At 42.3% G+C, this 17,157-nt stretch overlaps 1 protein-coding gene across 5 annotated transcripts in view; it reads right to left on the bottom strand.

Moving 5' to 3' along the window:
- The window catches only part of ATP8A1 (ATPase phospholipid transporting 8A1), a 944,803-nt gene that overhangs the window by 419,780 nt on the left and 507,866 nt on the right, over positions 1-17,157 (bottom strand). For all 5 annotated transcript variants that reach the window (XR_011194335.1, XM_069201769.1, XM_069201775.1 and 2 more), the window contains one exon: positions 11,245-11,383. Coding sequence is in view for 4 of the 5 variants with exons in the window: in XM_069201769.1 (XP_069057870.1) it covers positions 11,245-11,383 (139 nt within the window). In the remaining variant the exon portion in view is untranslated. The remainder of the gene's footprint in view (positions 1-11,244; positions 11,384-17,157) is intronic.

Below are 17,157 nucleotides of genomic sequence, written 5' to 3'. Positions count from 1 at the left end.
TAATGATAAATATTTTGTCTAGGTTAAGATTCTTTCAAAGGTTTTGTCAGCCTGTTTTATTCATGTACTTTTATCATTTGGTCTTGCGTTTGGTTTACGTGATCTTAGCATTGTTAATTTAAATGGCAGTAAATGTTTGAACTTTACTAAACTGGTGTGGTAATTAATGGCCACATGGGTCATAGTATGTATAAGTCACTGACTCCAATATGAAAAGTGATGTTTATTGACTTGATTTAATTGTTGTTAACCATCTCACCCCAATTTGAGTCCAAAGGTCTGTGTCGACCTCGAAGGGTAATTGATGGTTACCCTATAGATGTCACCTTATAAATAAATTATCAAAAGAAATATAAGGCTAGACACGCCCACACACTAAAGACTGTCACTGAAATAAGTGTTATCATGCACTGCATTTATCATGATACATTGGGGCAAACGAAGTGCTGAGATGCAAGGCAGTGTGCTCCTACCCACTTTTTGCTTGAAAAGACTCCCTTGAGATAACAAGCTGAAAAGTTCTGGCTGATGCACCTGTGCCCAGTGAGTGGTACAGAGACCTCAGAAAACTTTGGGCAGCATATCTAGCACCCCTAAACAATGTGGTGCTCTCTACTGAAGAAGGTCAACTATCCTGAAACACGGGTCTAGAGATGCACTGCATTGGTTGCACCAACAAGGATGACAATCTAAAGACTGTCACTGAAGTAAGTGTTATCATGCACTGCATTTACCATGATGCATTGCGGAAAACTGAGTGCTGGGATGTGGAGCAGTGTGATTCCACCCTCTTTTTGTTTGAAAAGGCTCCCTTGAGCTAATGAGCTGACAAGCTCTTTCCCAATCACTTGCAGGGACCTGAGAAGACTTTGGGTAGCATTTCCAGCACTCCCAAGCAATGAGTTGCTGTTAGAACTGGAGTTTCTGGTTGTCAGAGTATGCACCCTGTACAAGCAGGAATCACCACCTCTAATCAGGGTAACTAGATACACACTTATCTTAGATAACCTTTGCTCACCCTCTGGTAGCTTGGCACAGAGAAGGCAGTCTTATCTAAAGAGGTAATGTGTAAAGTATTTGTGCAAAATACACACACACAGTAACACAATGAGAACAACACAAAAAGACTCCACATGGGTTTAAAAAAAAAAATAGAGAATATTCATCTGAGCAAAATTAGACTAAATAAAAAAAAATCCAATCAGTAGAAGTCTTGGTATGAATTTTTAAAGAATAAACCAAAAATAGTGCTTACGAGTCAATAGACCTAAAAGGTTACTTGAGGGTGTGCTAGACTGGGGTAAATCTAAAGTTCAGGCCGACTGCAATGGAGGGCTGGCTAGCTACAGGACTCATGCAGAGCCAGCTTAGAAAGTATCTTGGATGGAGCAAGCTTCGACATTAAAGAGCGATGTGAAAGTGTTGCATTGGTTCCGATCCGCGCAGTCGGGTTGACGCGTCAGTGTCAAGCCTCGCAGTCAGGTCCCGCTTTGGCGTCAAACTCCTTGGAGATCTATGCAATGTGTTGTCGAGCCACACAGCAATGTTCTCGGATCAGCGATGCCTCTGTTGAACTTCACAGTTGGGTCCAGCGCCATTGTTGAAGGGCACTGTGTCAGTTCAGAGTGGCGCAATGGTTCAGATGCATCGATTCTTGCAGAGAGACAGCTGCAAAACCCACCTCTTAGGCCCAGGACTGATTTGGCACCTCAGGTAAGAGTAGGACTCACAGATGGCAGAGTCCAGCAGCGGGAGCAGGGTTGCGAGCAGTCACAGGGCAAGCCAGCAAGCCTTTGGAGTCACTCTTGGTCAGATGAGAGGGTACAGTCTTTCCTTAGCAGGGCAAAGATCAGCAGACAACAGGGTGGCTCATCAAGGCAGAGAGCAGTCCTTCTTGGAAAGCAGTCCTGCAGTATGGCACTCCTTGTAGCACAGGAGACCTTACTTCTGGAAGAGTTCTTCCCAGGTCAAGCAGTGTACTGAATTGGTAGGGTCACAGACCCAGTTCTTACACCTAAATGTGCTTTTGAAGTAGGTGTGACTTCAAAGAAGGGTCTCTGAAGCACACAGAGGTCATTTCTTCCTAACCCTGGCTCCAGACTATCAGTGGGGGGTAATCAGCTCTATTCGTGAAGACAGGCACTCCATATTCATGTGTAAGTGCCAGCTCCCCTACACCCTTCTTGCCCGGGAACAGCCATCAGAATGCAGATGAGTGCTCAGACACACCTAACCTTTCTGTGTTTGTGACTGTCTAGAGGGAATGCACAAAGTGTAGCTGTGACCCACTCCAGACATGCATCAGAGACAGCCTGCAAGGCACATGCAGTAGTTAGAGCAGAGAAATGTCCACTTTCTAAAAGAGGCATTTCTAAAATGGTAATGTTAAATTCAACTTTACCAGTGAAGAGGATTTATCATTACCATTCCAATGAAATGAAACGTGATGTAGCTACTCCTTTCTTATCAGGAATTACAGCTTAAAAGTATATTAAGGAAATTCCAATGCTGGCCTATGAGATGAGTAGGCATCACAGTAGTGAAAAATGATGTTGGGAGTTTTCCCACTACCAGGAATTGTAAAACTTGAAAGTACATGTCCTGCCATTTACTTACATAGCACCGTGCCCTGTGGGCTACCTAGGGCCTACCTTAGGGGTGACTTATATGTAATGAGAGTTAAAGGTTTTAATTGCCAACATGAAGTGGCAGTGGAGTTACACACACAGGCTTTGTGGTGGCAGAGCTGAAACACGTTTTAAAGGGATACTTAAGTGGGTGGCATAGCCAGTGCTGCAGGCTCACTAGTGGCATTTAATTGACAGGCCTTTGCTATACAGTATACTACTTTACAAGGGACTTATAAGTAAATTCAATTTGCCAGTTGTGTATATACCAATGTTACCATGTTTAGGAGAGAAGCATGTGCACTTTAGCACTGGTCAGCAGTGGTAAAGTGCTCAGAGTCCTAGGCCAACAAAAAGACACAGCAAAAGTGGAGGGTAGAAGGCAAAATGTTTAGGAGTGACCTTGCAGAAAGGGCCATTTCCAACAGTTGCTCTCTACTGAAGGACAAGAATCCTGAAAAGTATGTCTAGAGATACACAGCACTGGCTGCACCAACAAGGGTGAAAAACTAAAGACTGTCCCTGAAGTGTTCTCATGTACTGCGTTTACCAGGATGCATTGGGGCGAACTGAGTGCTGGGATGTGAGGCAGTGTGTTTCCACCTCTTTTTGTTTGAAAAGTCACTTCTACTCCTGGCCCCAACCATAAAGACGGTACTGTGCCAGCAACGCAACTGAGATCTAACTTAGCTGATCACTGTGCTCCTACTCTAGCACCTGTAAGAGCCCCTTTCGTTGCTCAATCACCATTTTGTGATGCAGGGCATCCTGCTGCCCACATCTTCGGCCTGTGGCTCTGGTAGTGGGCAGCATCACAGTTACCAGAACGGCTAAACCTCTTTGCTGGGAAGCCGTGGTCACTCAGGTCTCATCCGTTTCTCTCAGTTACCTTAGTCTCTTATATAAAATGACAGAGGCAGTATATGTTTCAATAATGATTTTAATAAAACAACTGCATCTTCGATTGCAAAGCATGAGCTGCAATAACCAGGACGACACAGCAAGACAGTATTAAAATTGTGACGAGGAGAGCAAAGCATAGAAATAACGCTATCATATTGTCACTACAGTGAATAGACTAACTCCTACCTAGGCTATGATAGAACACAGCATGTTAAGCTCTAATTCTGCCCTTCAGGTTCCCCTGGAAAGACATCATCACCTATACCTGAGGGACAAGGAAGTGTTTCCATAACAACACAGCTGATGTTCTGAGAAAATGTCCCTACGTAAGGATGTGTGTTTTCTACGAATGTCGGAGACTAAACTTATACCACGTTCACCGGCAATGTACCGTGCTGTAGCCTTGGAAGAAGCACAGAGTGAGCAAGAATGTCTTGTTTGAGAACAGAGTGCTGGCCTAGGCAAAAACAGTTAGATAAACAGAAAATAAAACAAGATCGGAAAAGTTGCTATTGCAACAATAAAATAAAGCTGAATAAAATATATTCAGGTTAGAGTGCACCGCGGCTTGGCCTAGTGTGTTAAAATAACGTGCATGGAGCTATAGCTAAAATGGCTACACAACATCATGAACAGCTTGCATATGGGCTCCTTGTCCCCAGATGTGAGAATATCACTTTCAAGTGAAGGCCTACCTTGCCTGTCCAGCTGATTGACAGCTGCAGTTCATCTTACTTACACTGCCCATTGACTTGCCTGTAAGGTCGGAAGAATAGCTTTATGGGATCCACTGAATGTAATTTCTTCCTTCCAGATATAACTGTTCCTATTGCCCACCATTCGAAATCTCCTTCTTGAACACACTAACAGGAGTAGAACGCATAATCGCATCTACGTGGTGTGTGGAAGCAGAGCCTATGACAAGCTGCACAAACACTGGTCAGGATCTTGCTATCGTGCTTATGTTTTAGGAATGGTAACACACTGCAATAAACCCACTACTTTGTTTTAGAGACAACCAAAGTTCTTTCACAAGCTGGCCAGGCTTTTGCTGTCATAACACCTAACTACAGAATGGGAATGTCCCCTTACAAAATATGCCAACTCGCATGTACACTGGAGGACGAAGTGAATTATATTGCCATTGCAATAGTGTTGATTTCTAGCAAAGAGGATTTTAACCTAACTGTTATACTACAAAATAGAATGACTCTTGACTTTGCCCTGTTTGCCAAGGATGAGGTATGTGAAATTGCAGGATCAAAATGATGTATCTTTATTTCAAATGAACAAGTTACTTAGGGCCATATGTACGAACACATTTTCCCATAGACACAGAATGGGTAAAACCCTTTGCTACATCTGGCCCTTAATTTCAGTAATGCTCTTTCTGGTAAATATTTTAACTGCAGATTCCTCACCTTTAGAATATCCTCAGTTGCCAGACTGGATCCAGAGGATTTAAAAAGTATTGTTCCCATGCACTGGTAAGTGGAGCTGTGCAGCTTCGGAATGACTTCATTCAGCCCCAGAGGTGACAACAGAGCCACATACATGCACCACCCCTTTAAGTTCAAGTGGGTTTCCTTCCTGTCTGTGCCATCAGACACTGAGTCCAACAATAATCAGAGGTACCAGTGTGCAGATCTCTAAATTGTGACAGTTTGGCTATAAAAAGACCACTACACATAATGGGAAGGAGTGAGGGCGGTGAGAAATCAGCCGTTAGATATAGTGTTGACCAGAAAGAACACTGCTGAAGGTTAGTAACTTGTTCTTCCAATTATTAGGCCCACCTATTACCCAGTCCACAGAAAAGTCCAATGCCACCAACCTCTTCTGTAGTACAAAAATACAGAAAACCCAGCAGCAGATCAACAGCATCAAGCCTGCTTCATCTTTTACACCCAAATCCCTACCCATAGAATTCCTCAATGGTCAACCTTCATAACCCTCTCTCTCGCAGATCTCACCAACATACTCGAGGTCACTGTTATGATGACGGTGTTTACGCTTGTCTTACAACAAAGCTCTCTCTGGGGATGCTCTCTCACCCCTACTCACAACTGTCAATGCCTCCATCACTCAAGGCATCTTCCCTTAAGTTCTCAAGACTGGCCAGATTCTCATAGTCGTAAAGAAACCTACACCAGGTCCTGATGTCCTTGTAAACTACTGGCGTATCACCCACCTGTCATTTGTTAAAAAGATTAGCAGTTCATTTTGAACTCCAAGATCACGTCAATAATAACCATCTCCTGCATGACTATCACTCTTGCTTCAGATCAAGCTGCAGGATGGGATCGCTACCTTACACATCAAAGACAACGCCCTCCTGACCATCGGTGAAGATGGTCCTGCCTTCTGATACTGCTGGAAGCTGCCTTCGACCCAGTCGACAATCCCATCCTGATACGTACTCTGGAGTCACAAATGGGATTCGCTGGCAATGTCCTTCCATGGCTCTTCTCCTACCTTTCCAAATGACACCAGTTTGTTCACAAGGGTACCTCCACGTCCCAAAAGATCCCAATCACCTGAGGAGTCCCCTCGGTTACATACTGTCTCTTGTCATCTTTAACCTTTATATGGAGATGCTTGGTCCTCTACTTACAGATAACAGCATCAAGATTCATCAATATATCAATGATACACAGCTCTGCTTGAAAGTCTCCTCAGCTCCAGAATTTCAACATCTCAAACATTGCCTCACACCATCCAGACCTGGATTTCAAGCGCCTTTAAGAAACCTCAATCCAGCCAAGTCAGAATTCCTGTTATTTGCTAAGAGCAACAAACAAGGTACAGTATAAACCTGGCACAATGACAGAAACACTGATGGCTTTGAACCCTAACTTTCAAAGAATGCTGAGTCACGTGGATTCACCTAGGACACTAAACTGGCCCTCAAGGAACACATTAGCAAAAACAAAAGGATGGCCTGGTACTAGCTCTCTCTTCTAAAGAAAGTGAAACTGGTTCTTTCAGAAAGTGACTTCAGAACTGTTGTTCAAGCCCCTGTACTTTCACATCTGGATGGTGGTAGCAGACAAGCACATCATCTCTGGCAGTTATTGACACACCTGCTGACAGGACATCATCAATCTGCTGCAGACTAAGAAATATAAACATTAGTCACCCCAAAGCAAGAGGTAAAGACTCACCTGCTTGAATGACACTACATTACAGTGCATTAGCCGTTCATAAACCAGCTACCTCTTCTATACTTGTTCACTTTATTGTTGCCTTTAATCCTGTATAGTGCTCTGGTGCATTTTGGCTAGATTTGAGCTAAATAAATGTCATACACATACATAAATGCATGGGAGGCCACATGCTTTGATGATTGTAAACATTTCCTATTCACAAGGACAAACGTTTTCACCACACAGAGTAGCATTATCACCGCAGGAATTTGCCTCTTTAGTAGAAGCAATTTTATTTTTAATTTTTTTTTAATAGTTTTTGTTGGCAAATATGTGGTGTACCAGAACTCCTTTACTGGTGAGAATAAATAAAATCTCCAACATATGTTGTTAGGTTGTTAGTGGTCCATCAATCAGTTAATTGTTACATTCAAAGAGCTTTGTCACACAGACACCAAGTGTTTTTTTTTTATATTCAACGTAGGTGCCCATCTTAGAATAGGTGGATATTTAACATCTAAAATGTGAACAGTTTTTAACATGTTCTTAGATTGTCATAGAGATGGCGTTTTGGGGAACTGGTGGGGTTGGAAAAGATCTTTTGGCAGCTTTTACCTTTTTGTAATTTGAGATGTACGAGGAACTTTATCCACTGGATCATCATGATCACTCTGACTTATATATCTGAAGATTATTTTTAGGTAGGTTTTGACAGGGCCCTAAAAGGATTTATGGATCAATGAGAGTTTGAATTCTAAACAGGATTGTACAGGTAACCAATGTGTTTCTATCAAGATGGAGGTTATATTTATTTACTTACTTATTTCTAGCATTTATAGAAGGAGATGCTAACCACATGTGCAACATAATACTTTACATATAAAATGTTAGATACAATATAACATCAGATAGCATACTAACATCATTAATTCACCTGCTTGTTCCTATGTCTTCAGGGATTTGGTTCCCAAGGTTGGGTACAGAACGCACAAAGGTCTGTTTGTTGGCACTCATTTAATTTAAAAGGGGGATTTCTGAAGTCAGCCTTTCTTTATCTCTGGTTACTCTTTACCTCCACTTCTTCCCACCCCATAGCAATTATTTTTCTTTTTAGTAACCTGATAGTCCAGTGAACAGTTTTATGTATAATGCATGTGATTTTTAAGGTTTGGTAGGGAGCTAGTGGAGTTGTTTCAGTATTGGTGTAATGTGGTCTGGTAGCATTTGTGCCCAGTCTTGCTACTGCAGCAGGAAGACTTATGAGAGAGATATGAATGCAACGAGGAGATTATACTGCCCTACCTATCTAATTCTGGAGAACCAGTAATTTCCCTACATTGTTTTTTGAGATTCAGACCTAGAGGGTGTTAGAATAATCAAATGTATTTTTGCAATAAAAGAACCATTTTCTAATCTACTGTACAAGCTTTAGAAGCTAACTTGTAGAAAACATACTGAAAAATACCGGATTATGAAACTTCTGAATTCAATAAATACTCTAAATGTTATAACATTGACTTTATAGAATATTCCCTTGCAACTAACTTTTACGTGGGGCAATTTGCCTTGACCATTTTTTGATAGGCATCTATGCTAATTGAGGAATTCTATTTTGGATTTGTTCAAACTTAGATATTCCAGGACTATCCACTCCTGGTTCATCTCAATAGTTTCTTTACCCATGACATGTTCAAGGTCCTCTGAGAGTCTGCAGACAACTTGGGTGCCATCAGCACACTTATGACAAACAACCTACAGTGAAAGGAGGACATCATGCAGTAGCTTTACGTACAGAAGAAGAAACTGCAACAGTTTATTCAGCAACACTTAGTGATGACATCTTTTGCCACACAGTTTCCAGTCTGTTTGCCCCACCCCCTCTCCCCCAAGAAGAACCTTAAACATCTGTCTGCCACTTCCAACAACCTCTCTCTTTCTTTTCTCATGCTAGGGTGTTACAGAATGTCAAAATCTGTTGATATGTTCAGCAACATCAACAAAGTAGGGTTTCTTCTTTTCAGTATACTCAAAATAAGTTACTAAGTCAAGAAGTGTTGTCACCGTTCCTCTCTCTGTAGGGTCTAAAGCCCACCTTTGACTTTCAAAAACATTTGTTAGATTAAATGTAGATTTATTGTTGGGGAGTAGTGTCTTTTGCTACTATTCTTATCATAACATACTCATTTATCTGAAGTCACTGTATAACTCTGCTGCAGTTGAACGAGAAAATCATGACTATTAATCAATCTTCTTCTGAAATGAAATGCAACACATGACTGTGGATCAGGAATCGCCATAGAGTTAATTAACAATGGGTATTAGTCAAAAGCCATTTGTATACCCACCTGTTCCTTTTTATTTAAAGCTGTCTGTTGGCAAACAGATCTATTGTACCCACTACAGACTGTGTGGGCTTTGTCTCTGCTGCTTAGCTATGATTCAATGGCTTTTCATGCATAACTCAGTTACCTGATTCTGAATCAATTGCTTTCCTCTCTATTCCTGTGTTTGTCCCACATAAGGAGCATTTGGGTCTCACCATGTTTTGATTGAATGAGCTGTATTCTCCTGCTGCTGCTAACAGAATCTCGCAGTGCAGTGCACAAGGGTCTATTTTCTCTCTCTGAGAGTCACTCTATGCCCCTCTCAGCCCTTTGAGCCACCCTGCTCTCTTTAAAAATTATTGGCCCTCCAGCACAGGCTAGCCCCTCCAGTATCCTATCATTCTTACCGCTGCCTGCAGCTGTATCAGCAGATAGCAATCTTCATATGAATTTAAACTACATCACCGTCAATGTCTGTGCTCAAAACAAAGGGAAAATCATTCCAAAATGGTCATCAAACCTGCATGCACATGCACAACAGCCATCTGGGGAAATAAATAAATACTGGCAAAGCAATAAGGAGTCACAATCAAGACCTATTAACTTTGTCAAAGCTTATTCTGGAGGTGTGAAGGCAACAGAAAATTCGATGTAGGAGTGGAGATCCTCCTTGAACAGGCAGAATTTCTTTTTTTCATTATTCCAGGCTTGTGAGAAGGTTTTTTTCATGTCGCAGAAAGTTTAGTTGTTGTGCTTCCAATATCTGGCTTGATCTCCCTCCATGATTCGTGTGATGAAATCAGGACTGCTTGACTGCATTTGCATAGCTGGATCACATGCTGTGGTTACTAATATAGGAAACTAATACAGCTCGGAGTATGTTGGACCTCTCCTGAATTGGATGCTAAGAAAGTTGAATCTTACCAACTGTACCACCAAGAGACTTTAATTATTTGTTATGCCTGCAGCATAAATGATATCACAATACTCACATCTCTATAACACAACTACCCTGGTTAGTTCAATGTGATGTTTTACTTGTAGCAGAGGTAGTCAACCTTTTCATAAGCATAAAAGTAAAGTTAGTGATTGCATGATTGCGCAGGTTATCTATAGGTGGGCTGACATCAATTAATTAGAAGGCTTTGCCAATCCAATGCCTACGGAGTAGCCCAGATGGCAAAACACCAGAGGCCATTTCCAAAACACTGGGTCCATAGAAAAAAAAAGGAAGCCCGATAACGAAGTCTAAATACAAGGTCATAAGCAGTACCAATTCACCAGCTGGCATTGTCTCCTCGACACGAGACTCAGTCTGCCAAGTGACCATACAATTCTCTTCTGCTACAAGCCTACTGCTGCCCTATTGATCAATTGTACCTGGGAAAAACGAAAGTATCCAGAGCACACTCAGCAGCCTGAAGGCTTCACATTACAGTTAACTAGGTCTCAATCAGGGCTGGGCTCTATAACAGTATGACCTGCTTGGTTCTTATGAATCAGGAGCATTAGGGACTAAGTATCTTTTAGTTAAGTGATGCAAAGTGTGTATACGGACCAATGTACTGGTTGGTGTAGTCTCACTCAGGTGGCTTGTCCGAGTCAACTTTACAATCTTGGTTAATGGTCAATTAGACCTTTCTATATATGTTGTTGTACACTGATTTATCTCTTTAATTATTCACATATTACAAAATTTTAGATAGTTTGAATACTAGAGCAGGTATTTGTTCCAGACTACTTAATAAATCATTCAAATGATCAAGCATGGTTTCACCATCACCCCAGCAGCTTATAAACTTTAAGAAGCACGTTCATCCATTACTTGAACTAGCTGAAAATGGTTTGCTCTTTTAGTTCTGGTTAAAGGTGACCTGTAAATCACTAGAGTTTGGAACTGAAAAGAAAATCCATGTGTACAGTATTACAATTCTTATGTCAAAGCAGACTGTCCCAAAACATTTTAGATTTTTCAATTGAGGGTACTGTGATATTGATGTTTTTGGGGATGACAACTCTAGTTGCTCTGATGTAGTGAAGATCTTGGATATCCAAGGCAATACAAACTTTTCTTGCAAATGTAATATGCCCTAATATTAATCACATGAACAGTGTTTAAATGAGTTCAAACACTTTTCCTACTTAGACGATATTCTACATAATTAATCACTAAGGCCCATCCACTACAGAATCAGTGATTTATATTTATGAGACACAAATCCAGCACACAATGCATTGACATACCTATGTTAATAGCAGTTTCCTGTTTGTCCCCTGTAAGAATCCATATTTTGATGTCAGCTTTCATTAGAGTTTCTATAGTCTCCGGAACGTTCTGCTGTAGCTTGTCTTCAATGGCTGTTGCGCCAAGAAGCTGTAAATTCTGAAAGAAAAAAAAAATACAACAGTAATGATGAATAGTCAAGGCAAGTTTGCAATTTAAAGAAGCTTCATTCAGCACTTTAGGAATATTAACTAGTATAACCTGATCTGCGAGTGCACAGTCTATATATAATAGGTTACTTACTGTTTCTCAAGGAGCTTTTATATCCCTTTGTACTATCTATTGGTTTACCCACAATTTCCATTGAAAAAGAACAAAACAAGCCCAACAGTGAATGCTCTATACACATCAAATAGCAAAACAGAGCTACAGAAATAACACTCATTATGACATTGCAAGATATTTAGTTATTTTTTGTAATGAGACTACATAAAAAGATTAGGAGATATCAGAATCAAGGGTTTTATGGCCTGCTATAATGAGCAGGCATGTGTGGGCAAGGTCTAGAATACATCATGTTGCTTTAATTCATAAGCAATCATTCCGCTTGGAAGGTAAATGTCTGTGCAAAACCATGAGCTCCATCCACTCAGGCTCCCCTACAGACCCCTGCCCTCACCACATCCTCAACAAGACCAACTAAATAATCGCTCCCCAGCTCCGGGCCATCAACAGCTCCTTCGAGACCTCAACCGTCCCAGATATATCGAAACACGCCCAAGTCAACGCCCTGCTAAACAAACCCAATGCAGACCCCGGAGACCTCAAGAACTACCGGCCCATCTCCCTCCTCCCCTTCCCTGCCCTGCGAAGGTCATCGAGAAGATCTCAACGGCCAGCTGACCCGCTTCTTGGAGGACAACAACACACTAGATATCTCCCAATCCAGATTCCGCAGGAACCACAGCACTGAGACCGCAGTCATCGACGCTACAGACAACATCAGTATCATGCTCGACAAAGGCAAAACCGCTGCCCTCATTCTCCTTGATCTCTCGGCAGCCTTCGACCCCGTCTGCCACCACACCCTGCGCACACACCTCTTCGATGCTGGGATCCTCCAGAAGGCCCTGGACTGGATCACATCATTCTTCTCCGGCAGAACCCAGAGAGTCCGCCTCCCTCCGTCCTGTCTGAAGCCACCACGACCATCTGCACTGTTCCCCAAGGATCTTCTCTCAGCCCAACTCTCTTCAACATCTACATGGCTCCGCTCACCAACATCGTCAGATTCCACATCCTCAACATCGTCTCCTACGCAGACGACACCCAGCTGATCCTCTCCCTCACCAAGGACCCTGCCACCGCCAGGACCAACCTCCACGACGGACTGCTTGCCATCGCCAACTGGATTAAGATGAGCCACCTCAAACTGAACTCAGACAAGACGGAGATCCTCATCCTCGGCTCTAACCGCTCCGCATGGGACAACTCCTGGTGGCCTGCCACCCTAGGAACAGCACCAACACCCACCACCCACGCACGCAACCTAGGTTTCATCCTTGACTCATCTCTCACCATGACCCAACAAGTCAACACCGTCTCATCCGTCTGTTTCAGCACGCTCCGCAAGATCTTCAGATGGATCCCCACCGAAACTAGAAAGACGGTCACCCATGCCCTCATCAGCAGCAGACTGGACTACGGCAATGCGCTCTACACAGGATGAATGGCCAAGCTCCAGAAGAAACTGCAACGAATACAGAACGCCTCCGCATGCCTCATCCTCAACATCCCTCACCGTGACCACATCACAGCTCACCTCAGAGACCTACACTGGCTTCCGGTCAACAAGAGGATCACGTTCAAGCTCCTGGTCCACGCTCACAAAGCTCTCCACAAGGCAGAACCTGCCTACCTCAACGGGCGACTTACCTTCCACGCTCCCACCCGCCAGCTACGTTTCGCCAACCTCGCCCTCGCCACCGTTCCTCACATCCGCCGGACCACAGCCGGCGGCAGATCCTTTTCCCACCTTGCCACCTAGATGTGGAACTCCCTCCCGGCTCACCTACGACAGACCCAGGACCTCCTGACCTTCAGGATACGCCTCAAGACCTGGCTATTCGAACAGTAGCAGTCCCTCCCCCTCCCCCGCCCCTCAGCACTTTGAGACCCTAGCGGGTGAGTAGTGCGATTTACAAATGTTTGATTGATTGATTGCAGGATACAAGATAAAATTGTTGCCACTGACATGCAGAGCTATACCTCAACCAGTGCTAATAGATGGTAACGGTGAATGGCATTTGCAAGCTTTCCTTGAGATTCCTCAACAGTCTTGCTTAAGATGTATGGTGGAGTGTGTTAAAAGAAAAGTGATGTCTGAAGAGTCTTTCATGCTACAGACAGGCAGATGGTATCTAACAGAAAGACAAGACAACAGAACTTGTTAATCGAAGTGGTACGAGCAATAGGAATGAGAAAGGGTATACGCTCCTCTTGTCTATTTGCTGGCATTTAGCTGTGCTTAACTACAATGTTGTTGGGTATAACAAAACAAGAATGAAAACAGACAGATTACGGATGAAGTCATTATGAGCATTTTTCAGACTTTGAGTAAAACGATTTGGTCAGTGCATGATCAACCACCGAGGAAAACAAAAAAGTGATGGGTGTATCGCTTGAATTAATCTCAGACAACGGTAATTACTCTATGTTACAACCATTCCTGTCTATCATGCCACCTCAGCCAGGAACCATCCACACGCAACCACAGGCATGCAAACCAGCCTCAGTCCTGCTCCGATAAGAACAGTCTTGCTCTATCTACTAGGTCAAACTCGCTATGAAAGTAAACAAGCAACCACAGACTGGTTTTGGTATGGTCTATTTAAGCCTCATCAGTAGGATGCAGCTTGAGTACAAAGTCACAGTGAGCATGGGACGCACGACTGAGCATACCCTCCACCCTGGGGAATGGGTGGATTGCAAGCCACTCTTCACCTTTGTGTTTTCTTCTGATCAACCACCGGGCACATATCAACCGTTCTCAATACCATTCCAATTGGGTCTGGTTAGAAGATGTTTGGCAGTATACATAATGTCATGTTTTTAGTGCAACATCATGCTATCAAACTTAGTGAAACAACGTAGAATGCTTTCTCTGCATACATTTGATTAATTCCAGGGACTGTTGACAGGTGAGTCTCTCCAAATCAATAACAACACTCTCACTCTTCTGCATAGGGCTAGCATATATAGGTTGGTCTCTGCTGAAAATTCACCCCCAGTTTTGAAGGTCTATTGTCTACATATAATTGTTGCTAGTAATCTTCGTCGAATGACATAGTATTTTTTTCTGTGGTCTTAATTCCAACTATCCCAGTTCACCTTGACAGGTAGAATAGAACACCGCAACAAAAATGAACTTTAATGCTCTATTTAAACCAAAGAGGGTTAGATCCTCTAACTAGTTGTCACTGAATGAATCCATAGCTGACCTTAAGAAGGCACAAGACATGAAAAGAAATGATGCAACGCTATTTCACCAGATGATCACAAAATCTTAAAGGAAGGCCTCATTAGCTACAAGAAAGCAATCTTATCAAAGGAGAAAATTTATTTAAAAATGATCATATTAAGCTAATTGGAAGGCCTCCAGATATTCAATCTTTTCTTTCTCTGGCTGCCTTTAACATAATTTAACCATTTTTTTCTAACCCAAAATGTAAAGCCTTCCACACATTCACACTTGAAGCTACAGCACAGCCACCCTTCAAGACAATAGAGACAGCCTAAAGTACTTTTGCTCCTGAACCTTCCTTTACTGAGGGTGAGATGCACTCTGCGGTCTGTCTTATCAAAACACTGAACCAGTTATGACCTGTGTGCCCTCACGTGGAGTGAATACTGAGATTACTGACCCAGGGCAACCAAAGTGATCAGCCTACCCTACATACTAGCACTATTTAGCTGTGGCTAAAGAACTCTGTTATAGCCTCCACACCCTCACACCTGAAAACACATCCCTACACCTCATACATAATCCAACTGCTGGACTTTTCTGTGTTTCTAAGATTTTGTAAAGGGTTATGATGGAACTGCTGCAAGGCACAGTGGATAACCACACACACCTGCCTTGAATAATCAATGCCAGTCAGGATTGTAGCTCCTACACAGGACTTCTACACTGCTCGCCTCATTGGTGGATGGAGTTACTGCTGTGCAGATGCAAGGGCTTATGGCTGATGATCTTACTCAACGTAGAGTCAACAACTAATAACATGGATAAAGACTGATGTTTGAAAACAGCTATTGATGATGGCCTCTGTGGCGATTCTGCACTTGAGGAGTTCAGAGCCGTCACTGCAAGGGGGCAATAACATCCTTTTCATACACTATTTCTGAAGTAGAGTGCAGAGGTTAAAACTGACATGTCTCTTAGCTAATCAGAGCAAGGGGACTTCTTTTTTTCACTGTCTTCTTGCAAGTTACTCTCTAGATGGCTTCTCAAGAGTGTCAGCGGCCCCATTATAGGTAGTCTCCCGAAGGATCTCCAATGGACTCAAACTGATCCATCCCAATACGGAGGGGTCATGTAATTAGGTCCCCACCAACTTTTATGTCTAGCAGAGAAAATCAAATTGTTAAGTTTTCATCATTTATGCCATTAAGGCATGCAATCTAAGGGATGGCAAATTTAGCTTTGACCCTCATACTGACACTGAAATTCAGGTCACCTTTTTGAAGGCATTCCAGATGAAACACCTTCTTCCCCACATCCATGTCAATCACAAAAAATGTGAGGTGGGAACCATGAGAAAACAAACTGCAATATGCTAACAACTTACACGCTGGTCTCTTAGCCTTTCTAGTAGCCAAATTACAATACAGTTAAAATACATCTGCTGGTCTGGATATAAAAATAATCATAATCACATTTCACAGGACAGCTATTAACTACATTACTTTCTTGCTCCAAGACAGTAACCTTTAAAGTGTTATACCTAGGGTAGAAATGTCTACATTGCACAGTCTCTCCATATCAGATGGAGAATGTTAAATCTTACATCCCAAGTGTTTTAATCTCTAAAAATGTAGTTCTTCCTCAGGGACCATAAGTCCATTCTTATATGGAGAAGAGGAGCAAATATTTACCATATATGTACTATAGCTCCCAAATAGTCTTCTCCTTGAGGTTAAAGTATTCCAAAACTACATCTATTTGGCAAGACACTAAAAATGTCCTCTTTTACAATTAATTTCATTTTTGGTAGTATAGCTCAAATGAATCTGTTCTTCCATTGCACTTTCAAGTTTTCTTTCCTATTTTCTTAACCTATCCTTTCAATTTAGGGAGAGCGCCTTATAAATAAAACAAATATTCACACAAACTAAGGGTGAGTTTCTGTGGCAAAATAAGGTATTTTAGAAAAGGAGGTGATATTCTCTCTCTTTTACAGCAGGATCCTGAGAGCACAATTCCTGAATAAACAAACCCATTGGGGTTTTTTCAACTTCTGCTGTGGAAGGACTTTCCAGAAATCTTGAAACAATTCTAGCAAACTAATAGCAAGTGTAGACCAAATGCGGAATCGCCAAAGAGGTACCACAACGTTGGTAGTCAGCCTTTGCACAATCGCTGCTGTAACAAATGTACCACTTGAAATCTGGTCAACGTATCACTGACTACCCAACACCAATGAGAAGGAAGCAAGGGATTAAAAAATACAAGCAAGATATGAATAAGGGAGTTTGGGTATCCTCATACGAGAAAGAAACGTGAAATTCATTGTGCTCCAGTTCACAAAATCAAGGGGTAAAAAGTAAAAATGTAGAAGCTTGTCTGGGCAAAGAAGTTAATTCATGTGACTGCATTGTACTTAGCTCAGCACATGGCTTCAGCTTGAAAGGCTTTGAGAAACAGTTACGAG

The sequence above is a fragment of the Pleurodeles waltl genome, chromosome 1_2, assembly GCF_031143425.1.
Source record: "Pleurodeles waltl isolate 20211129_DDA chromosome 1_2, aPleWal1.hap1.20221129, whole genome shotgun sequence".
In the NCBI taxonomy this organism is placed as follows: Eukaryota; Metazoa; Chordata; class Amphibia; order Caudata; family Salamandridae; genus Pleurodeles; species Pleurodeles waltl.
Note: the sequence above shows the minus strand (reverse complement) of the source record. Positions and strands in the feature narration are given on the sequence as shown.